The sequence below is a fragment of the Clarias gariepinus genome, chromosome 14, assembly GCF_024256425.1.
Source record: "Clarias gariepinus isolate MV-2021 ecotype Netherlands chromosome 14, CGAR_prim_01v2, whole genome shotgun sequence".
Lineage (NCBI taxonomy): Eukaryota > Metazoa > Chordata > Actinopteri > Siluriformes > Clariidae > Clarias > Clarias gariepinus.
The window spans coordinates 18,010,312-18,028,017 of record NC_071113.1 but is presented as its reverse complement, the minus strand read 5'-3'; the positions used below and the strand labels follow the sequence as shown (position 1 = coordinate 18,028,017).

The 17,706-nt window shown below is 39.5% G+C and overlaps 1 protein-coding gene across 12 annotated transcripts in view; it reads left to right on the top strand.

Annotated features, from left to right (window-relative positions):
- The window catches only part of camk2g1 (calcium/calmodulin-dependent protein kinase (CaM kinase) II gamma 1), a 66,786-nt gene that overhangs the window by 25,291 nt on the left and 23,789 nt on the right, over nucleotides 1-17,706 (top strand). For all 12 annotated transcript variants that reach the window (XM_053511311.1, XM_053511313.1, XM_053511312.1 and 9 more), the window contains exons 3-5: nucleotides 9,402-9,461; nucleotides 16,147-16,201; nucleotides 16,674-16,739. In XM_053511311.1, the coding sequence (XP_053367286.1) occupies nucleotides 9,402-9,461; nucleotides 16,147-16,201; nucleotides 16,674-16,739 (181 nt within the window). The remainder of the gene's footprint in view (nucleotides 1-9,401; nucleotides 9,462-16,146; nucleotides 16,202-16,673; nucleotides 16,740-17,706) is intronic.

Here is a 17,706-nt window from a genome sequence, read left to right as displayed (position 1 = left end):
ACAAGCACAATATTTAACCATGAAAATATAAACGTTTGAATCAGACACCGTACAAAAACTGGACAAACCCTTGGTGATGTCTTTCATAGATTTTCTGAAGAGCTGTATCGGAATGGGAGCTGTGCGAGCTCTGGTCGTCGCCATCTTGGCGTGGCAGGAGGTGGTTTTAATGTTATGGCTGATGAATGTATATATGAATTACCAGAATTAAAACATCTCACACCTTGCTACTTGTCTTCGAAAAGTTCAGTACCCAAAGGTCAAACAAAAGATATATTTAGGACACTCAGGTTAGTTCCGTTTTCTCTGTGAGCATGTACATCAAGTGCCATGAGATGGGTGTGGTCATTTGTCAAAGTACGGCATCTCAGCAGAGCAACTTTAGATCATAACAACAAATAAACTGCATAAGTGAAAACTGTTGTTATTATTAGAGGGACATTTCAGTGTGGGTGACATTCAGGTGACTAAAGCCGTGTGGTCTGAAAGCTGGATTGACTGGTTGTTACTAGTTTGTTCACCAAAGGCATTAGCCTAACGGCGGCTGGATAACCAGCTTTGCACTGATGAATCAATAGCAAACATTTTCCTGCATATGTTCTTGTTATTCAGGTTGTGGAGCATTGTGGTTCCATTTTTTTTTTTCTTTTAAGCGAAGTCACTTCTGTGTCACAATTAGCTGGTAGTCTTTACTCACAAGTTGATTTCCTGCTAGAGAAATTGTTCTCATTACTGATATCCACATTCCTAGAAATGGTCCCACCTAGATGTACAGTATATACCCTTAACATTTGCGCTTTATGCTGCGTCTCAGCCCTGCTCTCCCTTAGATGATCTCATCCGGATGTTGTAGAGTTGTACTCATGAACTGCAGCTGCCGAATTGAACTAAATAATCTGAGTAACGCTGCATTATTTCTTTTTCTTTTTTTTTTTCTTTGTCGCTTCCATTATCTGACTATGTTGTGAAATATGAATTATTTTAAATAAATTCAACTTTTTTTTTTTTTTTTTGGTCAAGTATGCATTCCAGTAAAGCAATATATTTAACAAGAAGATTAGTGCTGCACACTTAATTGCATAGAAATCAAAAAATAGAATATGAACGCAGTGCAATTATCTAATTGCAAGAAGGTGCAGTTTATTACAGTTTTACTTGAAGTATACTTAATGTGACTCATGGGTTCAGAAACTCCTGCTAAAACTGTGCAACGTATATCCCCGTTCATCAGTACCCTATTTGCAAATAATTTGTTGCTTTTTGAATATTACTACAACATTATATTATATTATTATATTATATACAAGATTATAACAAAAATAGTTTATATGAAACTCTTGTAGGCATCATGTTGTGTGAGAAAACATCAAAGACAAGAAAACCATTAATGCTGTCACATACTAATTCCTTAATAAAGGTCATGATGTCCATGTTGTGAAAGATTTTAGAACTGTACAAACACACGAGACCGGAAATACAAGTTGCTTCATGCTTTGTCTGTATAAATAAGTAAAGATGAAAACTGAATGGTACATCTGATGGTTAAATATTATAGTTGAAATTGTTATTGCAATATGTAACAATCGTGATGTGAATTTTTAATCAAGCCGTACAGCCATGAATTAAGTTATATACATTACTTACGTTATTGAGTTATTGAATGACAAAAATAATAAACTTAACCTAAACATTGATTAATTCTTAATTATCTGATTATTAAGCAGGTCACAAATTCATCTCGACAGAAGGATCTATTTGCAGGGCCAATTTTTTCTTCTTTTTTTCTTTTTTTTTTAAATGTAGTTCACTAATTATAGTCAGGGAGTCTTTCTCCTCTTACTCTGATTCAGCTCGTTCCTCTTTGTCTCCTGTGAGGTCTGTAAGCTGAGGTGCAGTCTGGCACAGTGGTTAAGATTGAGGAATGGGAAGTGGCAGTATAAATCAGTAATGGCAGTGCAGATGTCCAATTGAAGAGACAGGAAAAGCTTTTGAGAGCGGGCATTAATGAGGAGAAGGTTCTGGCCCAGTTGGCATTCGTCATAAACTAGGAATGAATGAACTGATGGTCACTTGACTGAATTAATAATAGAAGGGCAGAATAAACACACGCATGCAAACATAAAAAAAGCAGGCTTAAGACTCATTTGTGCCACTTGCTCTGGAATGCAGTTGCTGTTACGTAAAACGGTGAAAGTGGCCTTTCCAAATGTTTCGGCATACATATTTATAGCGAGGTCAGCGCATCCTTTTATTTAGAAACAAGACTGCATTGATCATTACAATCGATACGAACAGACCCAGGAATAGTGTATATAACTGTCCTTCATGTGTGCGCATTGCGTGCATTCCCAGTTGCACTCGAACAGCGTTCTGCTCATACCAGTGACCATGTGCTGAGATACAGTGGAGATGAATGCGTATGTACAGGTGCTGTAAAGGCATGCACGCAGCTCTGGAACAAATGTTGTCTCTGTTTGTTCTGCATTTGGTCTTTGTTCATGTGCAGGGAGAAATATGGGGTTTAAGTTTCTTTTCTCACTTGGTATTCCCTTTTCCCAGCATTATGGTTTCCCTGTCATTATATCGGCAGTCACGCTTTCTGCGTTTCCTGCCTTGTTTTGGTGCCTCACATGCATCCTCTTCAAACTAGCTCATGGTGTGCTCAGAGCTTCTGATTGCTTTTTGTGTTTTGTGGCTCCCACTGTCTCATCTCTCATCTCGCAGGCCTCCTTTCAATTTGTCTTTATGCAGAATCAATGTCAGGGCCTGGAACTCATCCTATCTCCACACCCTCATTTAATTATACATCACATTGTGTGTGTGTGTGTGTGTAAGAGAGAGAGAGAGAGAAAGCGAGAACTAGGGAGTGAATCTTTGGGGTAACAGAATTACTGTGGGTCTTTTCTGTGTGTGTGAGAAAGAGAGAGAGCTCTGTAGTGAAATTGGAGCACTCCTGATAGCAGCGTGCTGACGTGTCTCTCTCTAGCGTCTCCAGTGTAATATAGTAATGGAACTTCCTCTCCAGTTTCGTGTGTGTTGAGAGAGGGAGGAAATGTGCGTCTTGGTCTGCTAAAATGCCAACTGTGCGGTTTGGCTGGGTAAATACAGTAGAACTGACTACATCTGACTTGTTGGACTGCATTAATATTGTACAACACACCCATGAAAGGAGGTTTAACATCAAATAAGAGCCAATTATCTGATACATTAATGAATTTAATTAGTTTGAACGCTAATGAACTTCAGTGACGAACACCAATGATGAACATTAATAATCAAAGGATTATCCGTAGTAAATTATAGGGATGTAACGATACCAAAAACTCAAGTAATTATAAGGCCATGACAAAAAAGTCTACAATATACTTGTCATGATATTAAAAAAGAAGGTTCACATGAAAGAAGTGATGTTGCTTGCATCTAGAGTACGTCTTTATATCAGACATGTTGATGAGTGGTGTTGAGATGTATATTTCCTGTCAAAAAGTAAATTTTCCACTGCACGTTTAAAACTCAGAAACCCAGCCCAAACTTGAACGCCATGTTACAGGTTTCATTTATTTTTTGCAGAAAAAAGAGGATACTGCAGTAACAGCTCATCAATTTAATGTGCAATGATGCCCCTTAAGTTTAGCATGGAAGTAGAGATAGAAAAAAGAGGTTTACAATTTTTAGGCAAGGCAACAAATCCATCCTTAATTGAATGGATAGAATTTTAGCCAGCGTCAAGACAGACACCCATACGCACACACAAATGCTAATATTTATTATGTAAGCAAATATGTATATGTTATTCCTTAAATTTGTCTGCTGGTTGACTGCCGTGGCAGAGCTCCAGGCCCAAGCATCTTTTCCTGGCCTTGATCCGCTGTGCGAGAGACGAGTCTGCTGGCAGTGGATTCAGTGCAACCGTGTGTCTGCTGCTTTTATTAATGCTTTTAAATAATGAGAAGGCTGTGCTCTGTTCCGTAGTGTACATAAACGGTACTCCCTGCTCCCTTTTCAGGGGATGGTTAAGGAAACTTCCCTCGATTGAGTTCCTCCATTCAGAACACCTGAAACGACAGCAACGCAGACATCACTTCGCACTACGTGCGTTACCCTGGTACCGTAAGCACCTCGGATACCTGTTGAAATTACACACTTCTGGAATGAAATATTGAATATACACTGTCTGGCTGAAAGGCGTCACACATTCTTAGATTTCATTCAGTCACCTTAAGCTTTGATTACAGCACACAGTGTGGTATCTAGTCACGTGTGAAGATTCTAATTCCTCATGCTCCCAGAACCACTCTTTCACACTTTGAGTTCTGGAATATGCTTGTGCCATCATAATCATTAACTGATGTCATTTTATTGCCACATAACGTTGCTGGGCCTAGTCCTGACCAACTGAAGCAACCCCAGATCATAAGACTCCAGAGACTTGGCACTATGGGCACTATGCATGATGAGTCCATTGCTTCATGTGCTACCACATTCCGTCAGATCCTCCAGCACTGCTCGGCTGGTCCCACCATCTCTAGGGGATAAAGGACGTTTTTTCTGTCAGCATCCATTGCCAGCTGAGTCTAATCTTTAAACGATGACTTAAGACATATCTGTTTCGTTAGTACTTGGGCTAATCATCCTCACCACAAAAAAACAAAACATCCCAATGGTATTATTATTATTTTTACTACCATGAAGTGTATATTGAAACAAAACTGGGTACTGTTCTAAAAGGTATACTATTGAAATGTATATAACTTGTGTCTAAATGCGATTTAAAAACCGTTTTTCACTTGTTCCCTACACTGATCACAGTTCCTTTTCCACAGTTTCACTCCAAACAGTTTATAATTTTACACTCCTAGATTCACTTTGTAGGGAACGCTGCTGATCTAAACACAGCCGAAGTGTGCTCTTCTTTCTCCCTTAATTCTATGTTTAAGCAATTTGTGACATTGTTCTGAGTGTCATAGCTTAATTTGTTGTTCTCATTTCCTCCCTCTGTCTTTTGTTCCTCCTCGAACTTTTTTGGTTTGGTTGAGACGGGACCGGAGCGGTGTGATCACTCCGACACTGCGGGTGGTCAGTAGAGCAGAAGGGAGTGTTCATTACAGCAGCATTCTGGAGATAATCATAGTGTGGGTCATAGGACATGATGAAATGAAACTTTGCTCTGTGTGTGTGTCAGAGAGAGTGAGTTTGACAGTTTGAGGAAGGCAAGGTGCTCTGAACCGGCCGCCTCGGTGATTAAGCCAAGATGATAAGAAACAGAAAGAGGAGGTCATGAGACGACAATGCAGAGAATTTTAGTAGAAAATAGAAAAAACCCACTCACCTGTTTGCTCCCCTCCTTCGAGTGCTAGGGTTCAGCGTGCTTGTGCTTTTGTTTTACAGTATATGAATTAGAGAATCTAAAGAATCGCACACACTTCAGCAATGTACTGCGGTCTATTTTAAGTAGGACTCCTCCGTGGACCGCCGTTCCATCTCATCGCTCTGGGGAATATCTTTCACTGGGAGTTTCATGCAAACTCGATCAGAAATAATGGATTTCTATTGCCAACTTTGATGAGTATTTTGGTACATGCAGGGGATTTTCCATAGAAAACAGTAGCTACGTTTACAGGGTCAGTATTAAAATCCTTCCGTTAAGGGATTCCACCTTGACTGTTGTTGATCCCATAAGATGGGCTTTTACATTCTTGAATTATGTATTGAGGATACAATTTATCTGATGCACACACTGGTTCTGCCATCTGTCAAGTGTTTAATCTGCTGGAAATATATCATAAGATTAGATCAGGTTTCTTGTCTTTTCTAACCATCTTTTGCATTATGATTTGGTTACATGGATTCAGTCTCATCTACAGTATGATTGGCTGACCAGTGTCCCTTCCTCTGACAAGAAGTCATTGAGTGAAGGTTCTAAACTAAGGATAGATGAGGGAGAGTTTGTTCTCATGGATTTTAATGTTAACCCCATGTGTGCTAAACATTCACAAAAACAATACATTTATTCTAACAAGAAAGAAATGATCAGATCAAGTTTTTTATATTGTTAATATTTACCTATTAAACGGATTGTCAAAAGCTTTACACCACTCCACTGATTCTGATTGGTCAGACTGTTTTGATTAAGGTGTTTACAATTGAGCTATTATTTTTATTATTAATTAAGTGTAAGGATGCATTTAAATGCAACTACTGATGCCACAGTTTTCACTATTAGTTCACAAGTGTTTCATGTGCCTTAAATAGCTTTACCCAGTCCAGCCAGTCTGATTATTGCTTAAATCTGTATCCTGCAATGATCGTTCATGCTTACATGGAATGTTTTGATGGACGTTTTTAACATAGTAGTTAAAGATGTACTGTAATGTCTACGGTTTGCATTGGGCATTAAGAAGACAGATACTAAAAGTGGATTGGAGATCCATCACGCAACACTGAACTATGAAATTGGAGCTAATTCTTAAAGTGTCAACCTGTGATCAGCCAACTTGTCACCGAATTGTTAGCCCAGCATCAGCAAAGGAAACCTCGACAAACGTAATGCTTTGCATGCATAATTTAGACTAGAGCATCGTTTGTGTGAGGATAGGTACTCAATTATTAAAGCATTTCAATCTTTCTACCTGGTTCACAAATGATACATGCCTAGCTCCATGAGCTAACTTTCCTAACCTTATTTAAATGCAAAATGTGCTTATCGTCATCTTGATAACTGCGGTTCTGGGAAGTCGCAATGATGTTATGGAAGTTTAAACAAAAGGTAGTTGTGTGTACACAATTTAGTGTAACGTTGCATTGGAGCCTCACACAGTCTTTAAGAAACCTCGGTGTTGATGATTTTTATAGCAATATTTATGCTACATGTAATGTGGGATCCTAATATCAGCATTTTTTGGGTCATTAGCCTGACATGTTCTAATTACTGCATGACTAAGATGTTAGAGGTTAACTCTTTATCACCAGTTGTCATGGAAAACTAGTATTTCTCCTGCAAAAACATTTAAAAAGGTAACTAGATAGCAATTAGGACAAATTAGGATGGCATAATAATTTTCTGTACCAATCCTGCATGCAAGGTATTAATTAAAAAAGGCCTTTGACCTTTTCCATCATGCACAAGCCTTGAAGCGCTACATCAATGTGCAAAAGACCGGAGTCATCCCTCATTTCTTAATATTAAATTAAATTATCGAGGTAAAATATTGAATAAAAATGTAAGGATTTTAAAAATGGGAACAAATGTTTTACTATGACAGGGTACAAAGTGCATAAATATTTTAAATAAAAAAAATTGGTGGTTCATGTTACAACCTCAGCAGCAACCTCATTTCCCCTCTAATCTGTTTCTGTTTCCCCTCCCAACCATCGGATCTCACGCCTTCATGCTTTAAGTTAGATTAAAAAATATATATATTCTTATATGATTTGTATGTCTCTGTGTGGCTTAACGAATAAACAACGTTCCTTAGGGACATCGACTGGCCTGAAAATGAGAGCCAACCAAGTCCTTCAGGAAGCCTGGAAAGCTGTTCTTTAAGATTACACTAAAAATACAAGAAAGTCTGGCTTTTTGGAAGCAAAAAGTGAAGAAATGAGGTGTGGCACACTTATTACTTATTACTACAGTACTGAGTATAGGTTGAGGTGCTGACGCAGCCGACCTGACTGGCGTGCTTCTGTATTGTGGGCCACACAATATTTGCTTGCTCACCTGAAAGGCCGCTGTCCTTAAGTGTAATAAAAAAAAATAATAAACTGATTAGCAAATGGATCATGTGACCTGTATAAATATGTTTAGTTCTACACAGTGTTGGTTGCTGATTATTTAAGTCTCGTTTTTTAAAATACTGCTTCCTCGAATGTGGATGAGCCCAGTCTTTTTGGGGATCTCACAATGCTAACAACCGTCAAGCATTGTCAAATCAGTTTCTTAGATCGTTTTGTTTTGTGGCAGTTTCTCCACTCAGTCTCCTCTTCATAAGGTGAAATGCATGCTCATTTGGCTGAAGGTCTTGTTATTGACTCGGCCAGTCTAAAACCACTTACCTTCTCCCCCTTCTGACAGAGTCGGGTGTTGTGTTGGCTGCGTGATTTGGGTCAATATCGTGCTGCATAATGAAATTCCTCCAGATTAGTTTGGATGCATTCTTTTCTTTAAATTGTCTGACAGAATGTTTCTGTAGACTTTTGGATTTCTTCTGCTGGTTCCAGAAGCAGCCATGCACTATGACACTACCTCCACCATGCTTAACTGATGAGCTTGTATGTTTTGGATCACGAGCAGAACTTTTCTTTCTCCACACTTTGGCTTTTTTGATCTTGGCTGCAAAAGAGTTTGTGGCTCATCTCTGTACTTTCATTCACAATTGTTCTTTTAAAAATTTTTTTTGTTTTCTTTGGCTGACCTCTTCGAATGTCTGGTTGTTACCTCACCAGTGGTTTCCTTCCTTTTTAGGACGTTCCAGATTGTTATACTGGCTCTGCCCAGTACTTCTGGAATGGCTTTAATATGTATATTTTTTTGTCCTTTCTCAACTTGAACAAGACTGGCTATTCTCTCATAGACAGCTGTCTGGTCTTCAGGTTGGTTTGTCCGTTTTAACAACAAATGCAGTCGTCACAGGTGATACCCAGAGGCGAGAATAGACATTCTGAGGTATTAATTGCTTCAGGAATTGATTTAAAGTTCATCCAATTACCGTTGCAGTTAAGTTATTGCTTGCTATATAAACATGCAGTGAAATTTAAGTCTGTTCTTTGGCGAGTCTTTCCTAAACTGTGGCTGATTAGAAAACTAATTCAAATTCGTTTTTAGTATTGATTCTGCGGTTCATGCAGTTATTTCTCTGGATGCTATTGATGTCTGTGAGGTAGTTCAGTTCAGTTTTATACCAATTATAAGCAAAACTACCCCTGTGTGCCAAACCACACTCATTTATCAAGGTTCTCCTCAGGGCTCTCCTTTATATTGTCGTAAGGTTTTCATATTGGGTTTGTTTCCAGCCAACATGGACACACTTGTCACTGCTTGTGTGTGTGCGAGTGTGTGTGTGTGTATGCGCACACCCAAAAGCCTGTTAGGGAGGGTATTGCAAGCCATTCATACGTTCAGGGCATGCAGGCAGGAGTGCTAACACAGCGATGTTCCCTAACAACACACTCAGCAGCGAGGGGAACAAGCCCCTGCCTGCCGAACTCCCTCACTCCTTTTCCATTCTCAGCTGTGTGTTTGTGTGAATGTTGTGCTGTTTCATGTCTGTGTTTTGAGGGCCATGTCACCAGTTTTAAGAGGGAAAAGCTTAAACCGTGATTCACAGCATTTCGGTCAGGGTTGCTGACTTATTTCTAGTTTTGTAACTGTCCTTTTTTTTCTTTCTCTGTCCTACTTTCTGTAGATCACCAGAAGCTGGAACGAGAGGCCCGAATCTGTCGTCTCCTCAAACACTCCAATATTGGTGAGTAGGTTTAATACTATTTTCCTAGGTGTGTTAGTTATGCCAATTCTTTGTGTACTTCCGGTTTAGTAGCAGCAAATCCAGTTATATGGTTAATGTCATCAGGTTAGATTTGGAACCAACAGGAACTAAACGGACTTTGAAAAGCTGAGAGTAATATACTTGTTGCTTTAAGGATGTTTCATCAAAGAGCAGCAAGAATAATCGCATCAAAAATTGCAATCTTGATTTGTGTCCTAGTGCGAGAGCAGCTTCTCACAAGCATTCCAAAAAACACAGCACCACAACCCATCCCTTCTTATTTTCTCTGACCGATAGCGACATTGTACCACGTGACCTCACACACACAGTTTTATTATCGTGAGTCTACAGAAGGGGAGAAAAAAAGAAGGAATTTCAGAAATCTGTGCTGTGAAATGAGGTTTAAACATCTGCTTCTCATGAAAAAGAGCAAATGTGTTCTAAACAAATGATTAATTTTATGTACTGTATTACATTGCAGATTACTAAATAAACAATGACTAAATGTATGAAATGAATGACTATAGCGAGTGAGTCATGGCCACACGCACCGTCTTGCTCAAAATGTGAAACAGAGATGCAGCAGGCGTAGTGCCACTGATGAGCTGCTGTGAACACACGAACCAGACACAGTTCCATGACTATTAAACTAACTGATTGTATTGCAGAGTTCTTTTAACTTGGGATATAACTCCTGAAATCCTTTTATTATGTGTCGCACTAGATCAGATTTTGGCAATTGCAGTACAAATGTGCAGACAAAACTCAGCATTAATCCTAGTGCACTTGAAGCATCGAGTCTGATACGGTAGATTGGTATAAAAGCTCAGCACCTTGCTCAGGCACGGATTAGCATTTGTTGCTTGAATCTATATTTGTGGTTTTAGGCATGGTTAGAATAAGATATAAAACTTAACAGAAACTAAGAAGGGGACCGCTTTTAGATCCTGATATCATTAACGCAACCAAGTCTTATCGTCTGAACTGCACAGCCATGGCTGATAAAGAAGGGATGGAGGTGAGAGGGTCATAATAATGTTAGGTCAACCTCTGTGTGCTTTTCTTCTTCTTTATGTTTATTGGAGAATCACAAGCTAACTGGGTGCATACTGCCACCTGCTGTGTGTGGATCACATCTCCACGATGCCACAATGTCGTAAGGTTTTAGAGAGCGTTTTAGTGAGCTCTGGTTGTCGCCATCTTGGCACAAGTTACTGTAACTCGGCTTAAACACCCCAGTTTACCCGTAAATGGGCAAATGGGTGAAACAAACAGAGCCTGACTGCTGGTTGAAAAATGGCTGCTTAGCTTAATTACCACAATCTAGCTAGCTTAGCTAAAATGTTATAGTGGCTAATATTAAGGTTACTTTCCATTGGATTGAACTACTTGATTTTGAAAGTAAACAACAATGATTCCAGTTAGCTGGTTTGCTAAAATGATGCATAGCAGACCACTATTTGTTTGAACCCTCTGATGCAGCTGTCACTTAATTTGGCCACGCCTCTAATCATATTTGTATAATTTTATGGCTTAAAATAATTTGAACTGATGAGTTACATGAAAATCAACCATCCGTGCCGTTGTCCTGAATGGGAAATCTGTCTGTGGAGACCAAAACCGTTTTCTGCGCCTGGCTACAAACATATTTGACATTTTAACATGTGGTCCATGAGGATTGATTTACATTTTGACATGGCGTGTTTTGGCTTTTCTGTGCTGGACCAATTTATGGGATCGAAGTTACCTCCTTGGAGGATATACAGGTGTCCTTGTGGAAAGGAGCAACAAAGCTAATGTGAAAGCTGGCCGATGAGGAAGTGTGTGTTTGGGAGGTCAGGGCAGTCATTCGTATCCACTTGGATGAGGCTGTTACCATCTTCTTCTGTGTCGATATAAGAATTTAATCTGCATATTGCTCCTTAAAGTCAAAGAACGGTTTATAATATTTTACAAGATTCCCTGCTCTTGGTAATAAAAAAATTAAAAAAAGTAAAATGCCTTCATTATTGATCTGACAGTATTAATCCATGCGATTATTTCATGTTGTGTTCATTTAATAGAGCATCTTGCATCGCGTTTGTACTCCCACCATTAGCATTGTTTCATTCTTCTCGCAAGTTGTTGAACAGAAATCGTGTTCCATTGCCTCCTGTGTGAGCATGTTCGTGTTTCTAGGTGTGCAGTGAAAATACCGTACTAACTTACCCCTGTGTGTTTATACAGCTGCGTGTGTGTGTGTGTGTGTGTGTGTGGAAGAAGGCTATCTCATTGTTACAGGGGAAATAAAGGACAACAGTATGAGGGACGCTTAAAGAAAGCGACAGAGAGCTCAGCTCTATAATAAGGCTTATAAATAGCGTGTTGGGGTTGGGAACGGGTAGGAGCCAAAGGCGGGCGCGTGATGCGGGGTGCTTATACACAGTAATTATCAGCAGCAAGCCCAGGAACGCAGCGAACAGGAGGAGTCCAGGAGAATGCAAGAAACGATAAGAGAAAGAGCACCTGGTTTAAGCGCGTAGTTATGCTTTGTTAAGCCTTGGGTTTAAAATGGATGTTTGTACTGAATTCGTCCCTCACCCCCTCCTTCCCCCTCGCCCATCGTTCTTTTAAAGCCAGATGAGTTTCAGTTTCCCCACACCTTCTCGAAGCACAGAAACTGGTTCTGAGATTAGATCCGGAGGTGAGATTAGATTAATAAGTATTGTATAAATGTTTTCAAGTCATTGGAATCATCACCTGGTAATCTTAAATAAATAGCCGTCAATTCCAAATAGCTGTCAATGCTTATTTGTTCTGATGCATCTCTCCCTAACCATTCCTCCTTCCTGCTGTAATGCGAGTCGTGTGTTGCATATCGGCTCCCTGCACCCAGTTTTGTTTCCTGAGGCCTTTCCTTTCTGCTCGCTTGCTTTCCTGTCTTCTCTCAAAGGGACGACTTGTCATGTTTTCTGCTTGGACTGCAGATAAATGCCGAACAAAGGCAGCAATGGCAGGAGAGAAATTGAGGGAGTTCTTAAGAAAGGAGAGTTCTGAGTGCTCATGCTTAACTTGTATATATTTTCTCCTCCAAGCCTCTCACTCTCTTGCTCTGTGTCATCTGCCATGCTCATGTGCATAACCTAAAGTACAGTTTTACCCCAACATCACACAATTAACTCATGATCGTGGATGATGGACGTGAACTGCTGTATGCGTAGGAATGAAAAGCGCTGTATGCAACAGAAAAGACAGGGATGTGAGAGGGGAAATAAATCGCAGAGATGTGAATGCACGCTCATCAGTTTTCCTCTCGTCGCGAAGCGAAATAAAGATGAGTCAAACGTTTAGAAACACCATTAGTAAGTCTGTGCGTGTTCCTTCTTTCATAATCTTTCATGTTTTTTTTGTTTTTTTTAAATAGTTGAATATTAATTCTACCCTTATTAAAACATAGGAGATGGGTAGATAGATAATTTATTGATCCCGAAGGAAATTCCAGACGTCTAGAAGACAGGTTTGTAGATGTGATTGCAAACTTCCATATAGTCAGTAGGGTGAATGTAAGAGCCGACAAAAAGTTCTAGTGCACTGCTAAAACTAAAGGAATGTGAACTTATAAATGTGAAGCATATAAGTTAATAAGGAATAAAGTAATAGTAATATTTAGTAAAATGCATGTGCAACTGTATTTGTGGAAAAAGTGAAATTATGACAAAAAATGGTTCTTTACGATCGAGCCTGTTTCTGTAGTACTGTATGTGACACTCGGATGTGTGCCTACTTACCCGTCTGTAATGTTACCCATCAATTCAGAAAGCTGTTGTTTTACACTACTATTTAGGTGTTGTAGTCGAGGCACTTCGTGTTTTGCGAGCGTGGCCTTAGAGGGGAAAACTGAACAGAGGGACGGTATTTGTTTGCAAGCTTCTGCCAAGTTATGAGAAACATCAGAGCCAACAGTAAACCTGACTGGGGTGTATACAGATTTTTTTCCTTTTTTTTTTTTTTCTGTGTGTGTGTAGGTGAAAGCTGCATTTCAGGTCACTAAAAGCTTTTTTTAATATCCGCCAATGTGGAGTGGTATAAACAAAGCAAACACTACATCACTTTAAAGTATCATGATTCTTTTCTTTCTCAGATTCATTTAGTATAACCTGTTGCAAGCGTACAGTAAACCAACACATGTTTTACTAGTTTTAAGAAATTCCGATTTGAGATTCCACATGGACGCTGATCTGATAAGATGTGTTCACACGCTCAAAGTGTTTGGTTAGGATGTAACAGTTTAGTCTGACCACAGTTTGAGGTAAGGTTAACTAAAGCTTCCCTTCTTTTTCGACAAATCCCAGCATTCTGCGTTATGATTGGTTACAAGGATTCAGTCTTCGCTATGATTGGTTAGATGCTTTACTGTAGTACATGTAAAATGGCCAGCCAGTCAGCACCCCTTCTTCATCAGAGACCAGGAACCACTGAGTGAATGTCCGACATATCGACAGGTGAGAGAGATGTTCACACACAGAAGAATTTCCTCATCATCACATCCTCTTGATGATGTTACCACTACGTGGAGGAAACGCACAAAGAAGGAATAGATTTATTCCAATACGAGAGAAATGATGAGGTTGAATGAAGGCTAATATTTACCTACTGAATGGGTTGTCTAAGATTTGCACCACCCCTCTGATTCTGAGCGATCTGGGCAGATTGGATTAGACTGTTCCGACTCAGGGGTTTACCTGATCCATTTTTATTTTGATCAGGCTATTTTTCCTGTTATTAAATTGCATGTAAATGCATCTTTTAAAGATCAATATGATGTAATTAAAACTAGATCGATTTAAACTGGATACATTTTTATCATATTTGATATATTTTAACTAGCTATGATATTGAAGGCAGTGGAAAAAAAAGAAAAAAAGAACATATGTGGAAAGAACATATTATGTGCAGTTAAAGCTGTGATTGAACATCATAGACTTGGGCTGGTCATGCCCACTTGCTTTTTTCTGATGTGTTATGAATGTGTTAGGACTGTGTTTATTATGGTTGCTGACTTGGAGACGCTCAAATATGATCCGCAGTGTACTGCTCCTGAATACACTACTCAGGTGGTATAAACCATGCTACCACCAGAGATTTCAGATAAGCCCCAGATGAATGCTTTGTATTCAGCTGTAACCTTAAGCAGTAGTTCTGCCTCCTCGTCAGTCCACGCATGAATCCTTGTGTTTGTCATGCTTGTTTTGGCTTTTCCATTGCTCAGCACGGCCAAAAAATATATATATTTCATCGGACTGCCATTGAGGCGCACGTTCCCCTTTGCATTGTCTTATGTAGTGTCTATAAGTGTATTACCATCCAGAGCTGCATCAGTTTTTGGGTGGGATCTTCTGTTGTTGAACCACTGTGTAAAGTCTTCGACTGTAGGTCAGAACTCTCGAGACAAGTTCATGTGTGAAAATGTTCAGCACTTTCCTTCCAGGTTTTAATAATAGATTGAACAGCTTGATCTAATTCAAGTCATTTCAATGTTTTCCAATCGCTTTATGCAGTAACATCTTATCCACAATCACGGGATGCGTCTTACGACATGGCTGTTTAAGACACAAGAAGCGAATCACTCCATCAGTTCGGGTTAAAAGAACTGTTGCCGTCTGAACATATAAATTACTGCAGTTATTATCCAATTAAATCATGTAAAGGATTTATTTAATTATTTTAATTAATTGATTTTTAAACCAAAGTAAAGTGTTTTACGAAGCAGTTAATGACTTAATTGTCTGTTTTTATGTTTGTTACCAAGTAGTTTCTGTGCTCTTGTTTATAGTGAGGTTACGTTTTCATGGACTGGAACTCTGAGATAAAAACGATGTTTTCAAAAATATTTCTAAACACACACACCTGAGTTTTTCACTGTGATTTTAAGTGTCTTCTGGTTTAAAACGTTTAATTCTGTGAATCGGTCATCGTTTTCAGAAAGGAGTACGATAAGGCAGAGCAACTTAACAGATCAGTCACGCTATATCGATCAGCTCCTCGGCGGTCTAACACACCTGTGAGGAAGTCCGCATCAGAGCAGTGTCTGTGATTTTCCTCTTAACATAGCCAAGAGAAGACATTTCAGGCAATTACAATGTCCATGTCTCCCAATATCGCCTTAGACACTTCTTAATATACACATTCTAGGAATTATTTTTTTTTTGCTTTAAATTTCTCTCTCTTCTTCCCTGTTCCCTAGTTCTTTGCCTAGTTGCTAAGTTGCTCTTTCTCTCAAGACTCCCTGAAGACTTCTGCTATTCTGGGCAGTGTTTACTTACTCTTTCTATTTCTCCCTCTATTTATCACTCTTTTCATATTTTTTTCCTCTGTTCACCTCTCCTACTCACTGCTCTCTGCAGACCATGTTTTTTTCCCCCTTTAGGCTTTTCACTCCGTCGTTGGTCTTGCTCTGGCTCTCTCTCCCTCATTGTGTGACTCTGTGACATAATGATTGCAAACCCACACACACATGCATACACACACACAGTGGACCACCTTTTGTATTATGATGTGATTAACAGAATAAGGTGCTTTAGTTTATGTTTTATAGGACTATGTTGTCATTGGTTGTGTCTAATATTGTGTTTGCTTTGATGTTCATCACTAATCATGATGTCACATGCTCTTATATTCCCTTTAGTCCGACTACATGACAGTATCGCAGAAGAAAGTTTTCATTACCTGGTCTTTGACCTGTAAGTATGACTGGGGAACACATGTGCACGCGCACACAAACACACACACACACACACACACACACACACACACACACACACACACATGTGATTCAAGACTGTAATGTGATATATTAGTTATTTTATTTTTTATTTTTAATACACTAGCACACCGTTTAGCATGCTGTTATTGCACGAGTGTTTAGTTTAGCAGTTTATGTTCTCTGGTTTTTAACACTTCTCTTACAAGCACTGAACTCTTTCAAGCTATAAGGATTTGCATTGTATTCACCTGAAGGTAGCATTGAGGAGAATTGCAAAACCATGCTTTTGCAAACCAGAAGTGACTGCTGCACGTGTGTGTGCGTACATTTGCGTTAGTGTGTGCATGCGTGAGATTTTGTGTGTGCATACATGCACAAGTCGAACTCTCTCTACCATGTCTGTCTCTTTGTCCTTCTCTGTCTCTTTGTCTCTCTCTCTCTTTCTGCAGTGTGACTGGAGGAGAGCTGTTTGAAGACATCGTTGCCAGAGAGTATTACAGCGAAGCTGATGCGAGGTGGGCACTCCAATTCTCCAATTTACTGTTGCCGTGGTTACTGCTCTGCGCCCCGCAGCAAGCGGGTCACACATACACTCACACACACATACACACACATGCGTGACCATGGTGTTGTGTTTTAAAAGCACACGGTTAGTGAGTGAGGAAGTGGAAGCTCTCTTAAGTGCGGTAAAGCGTAAGTGCTCTTTAATGATGCCATTATGCAAGCGTTATTAGCTAAGTTATAACCTGTCAACAGGTGGAAAGCCTCCCCCACTCCCCCCCCCACTCCCTATTCGCCTGTTATGGCCGTATCTCCTCTCCTTCCCATCCTCCCATCTGCTTTTATCTCATCCCCCTCTTCCCTTACTCGGTGCTCACACCACTTCTCATTGTTCTCTCTCTCTCTCATTTTCCTCCTTCCCGTGAATTAGACTGATGTGTTTACTAACCCCAGCAGCTAATAAGCACCTTAAGAAGAGTTCTACTGTTTTTTTTTTAAGGTGGCTGTTTGTGCAACTCTTTTTACTGCAATATGTATGTGTTATTTTTTCTGGTATGTCTGAACAGGAAGCCATGTTTTTCTCAATAGAATGCACAATATCCCATTTGTTAATCATTATCACAATTTTAGAGAAGCCTGCAGTGTAGAAATTAGCAGCGTACGGAACTTCGCTGTGAAAACATTCCGACCATCTCTGAGGTTCCAGATGAGAGTCTCCTCGTTTTGTGCACATGTTATCTGTCAAAAAATTAAGATTAGGATTTAATTATTTGTCCTAAAGTATGTACATTACAGCACAGTGAAATGATTTTTTTTTTTTATTTTTTTTTTTTTGCATATTCTAGTAAGGAATCAGGGGCCACTGGATCAGATAGAGTTAAGTAAATGCTTAAGGTCGCAACAGTTTCAACTTGGCGGTGTTGGGGCTTGAAATCCAACCCCCTGACCCTACCTATCAGTAACCCAGAGCTTTAACCATTT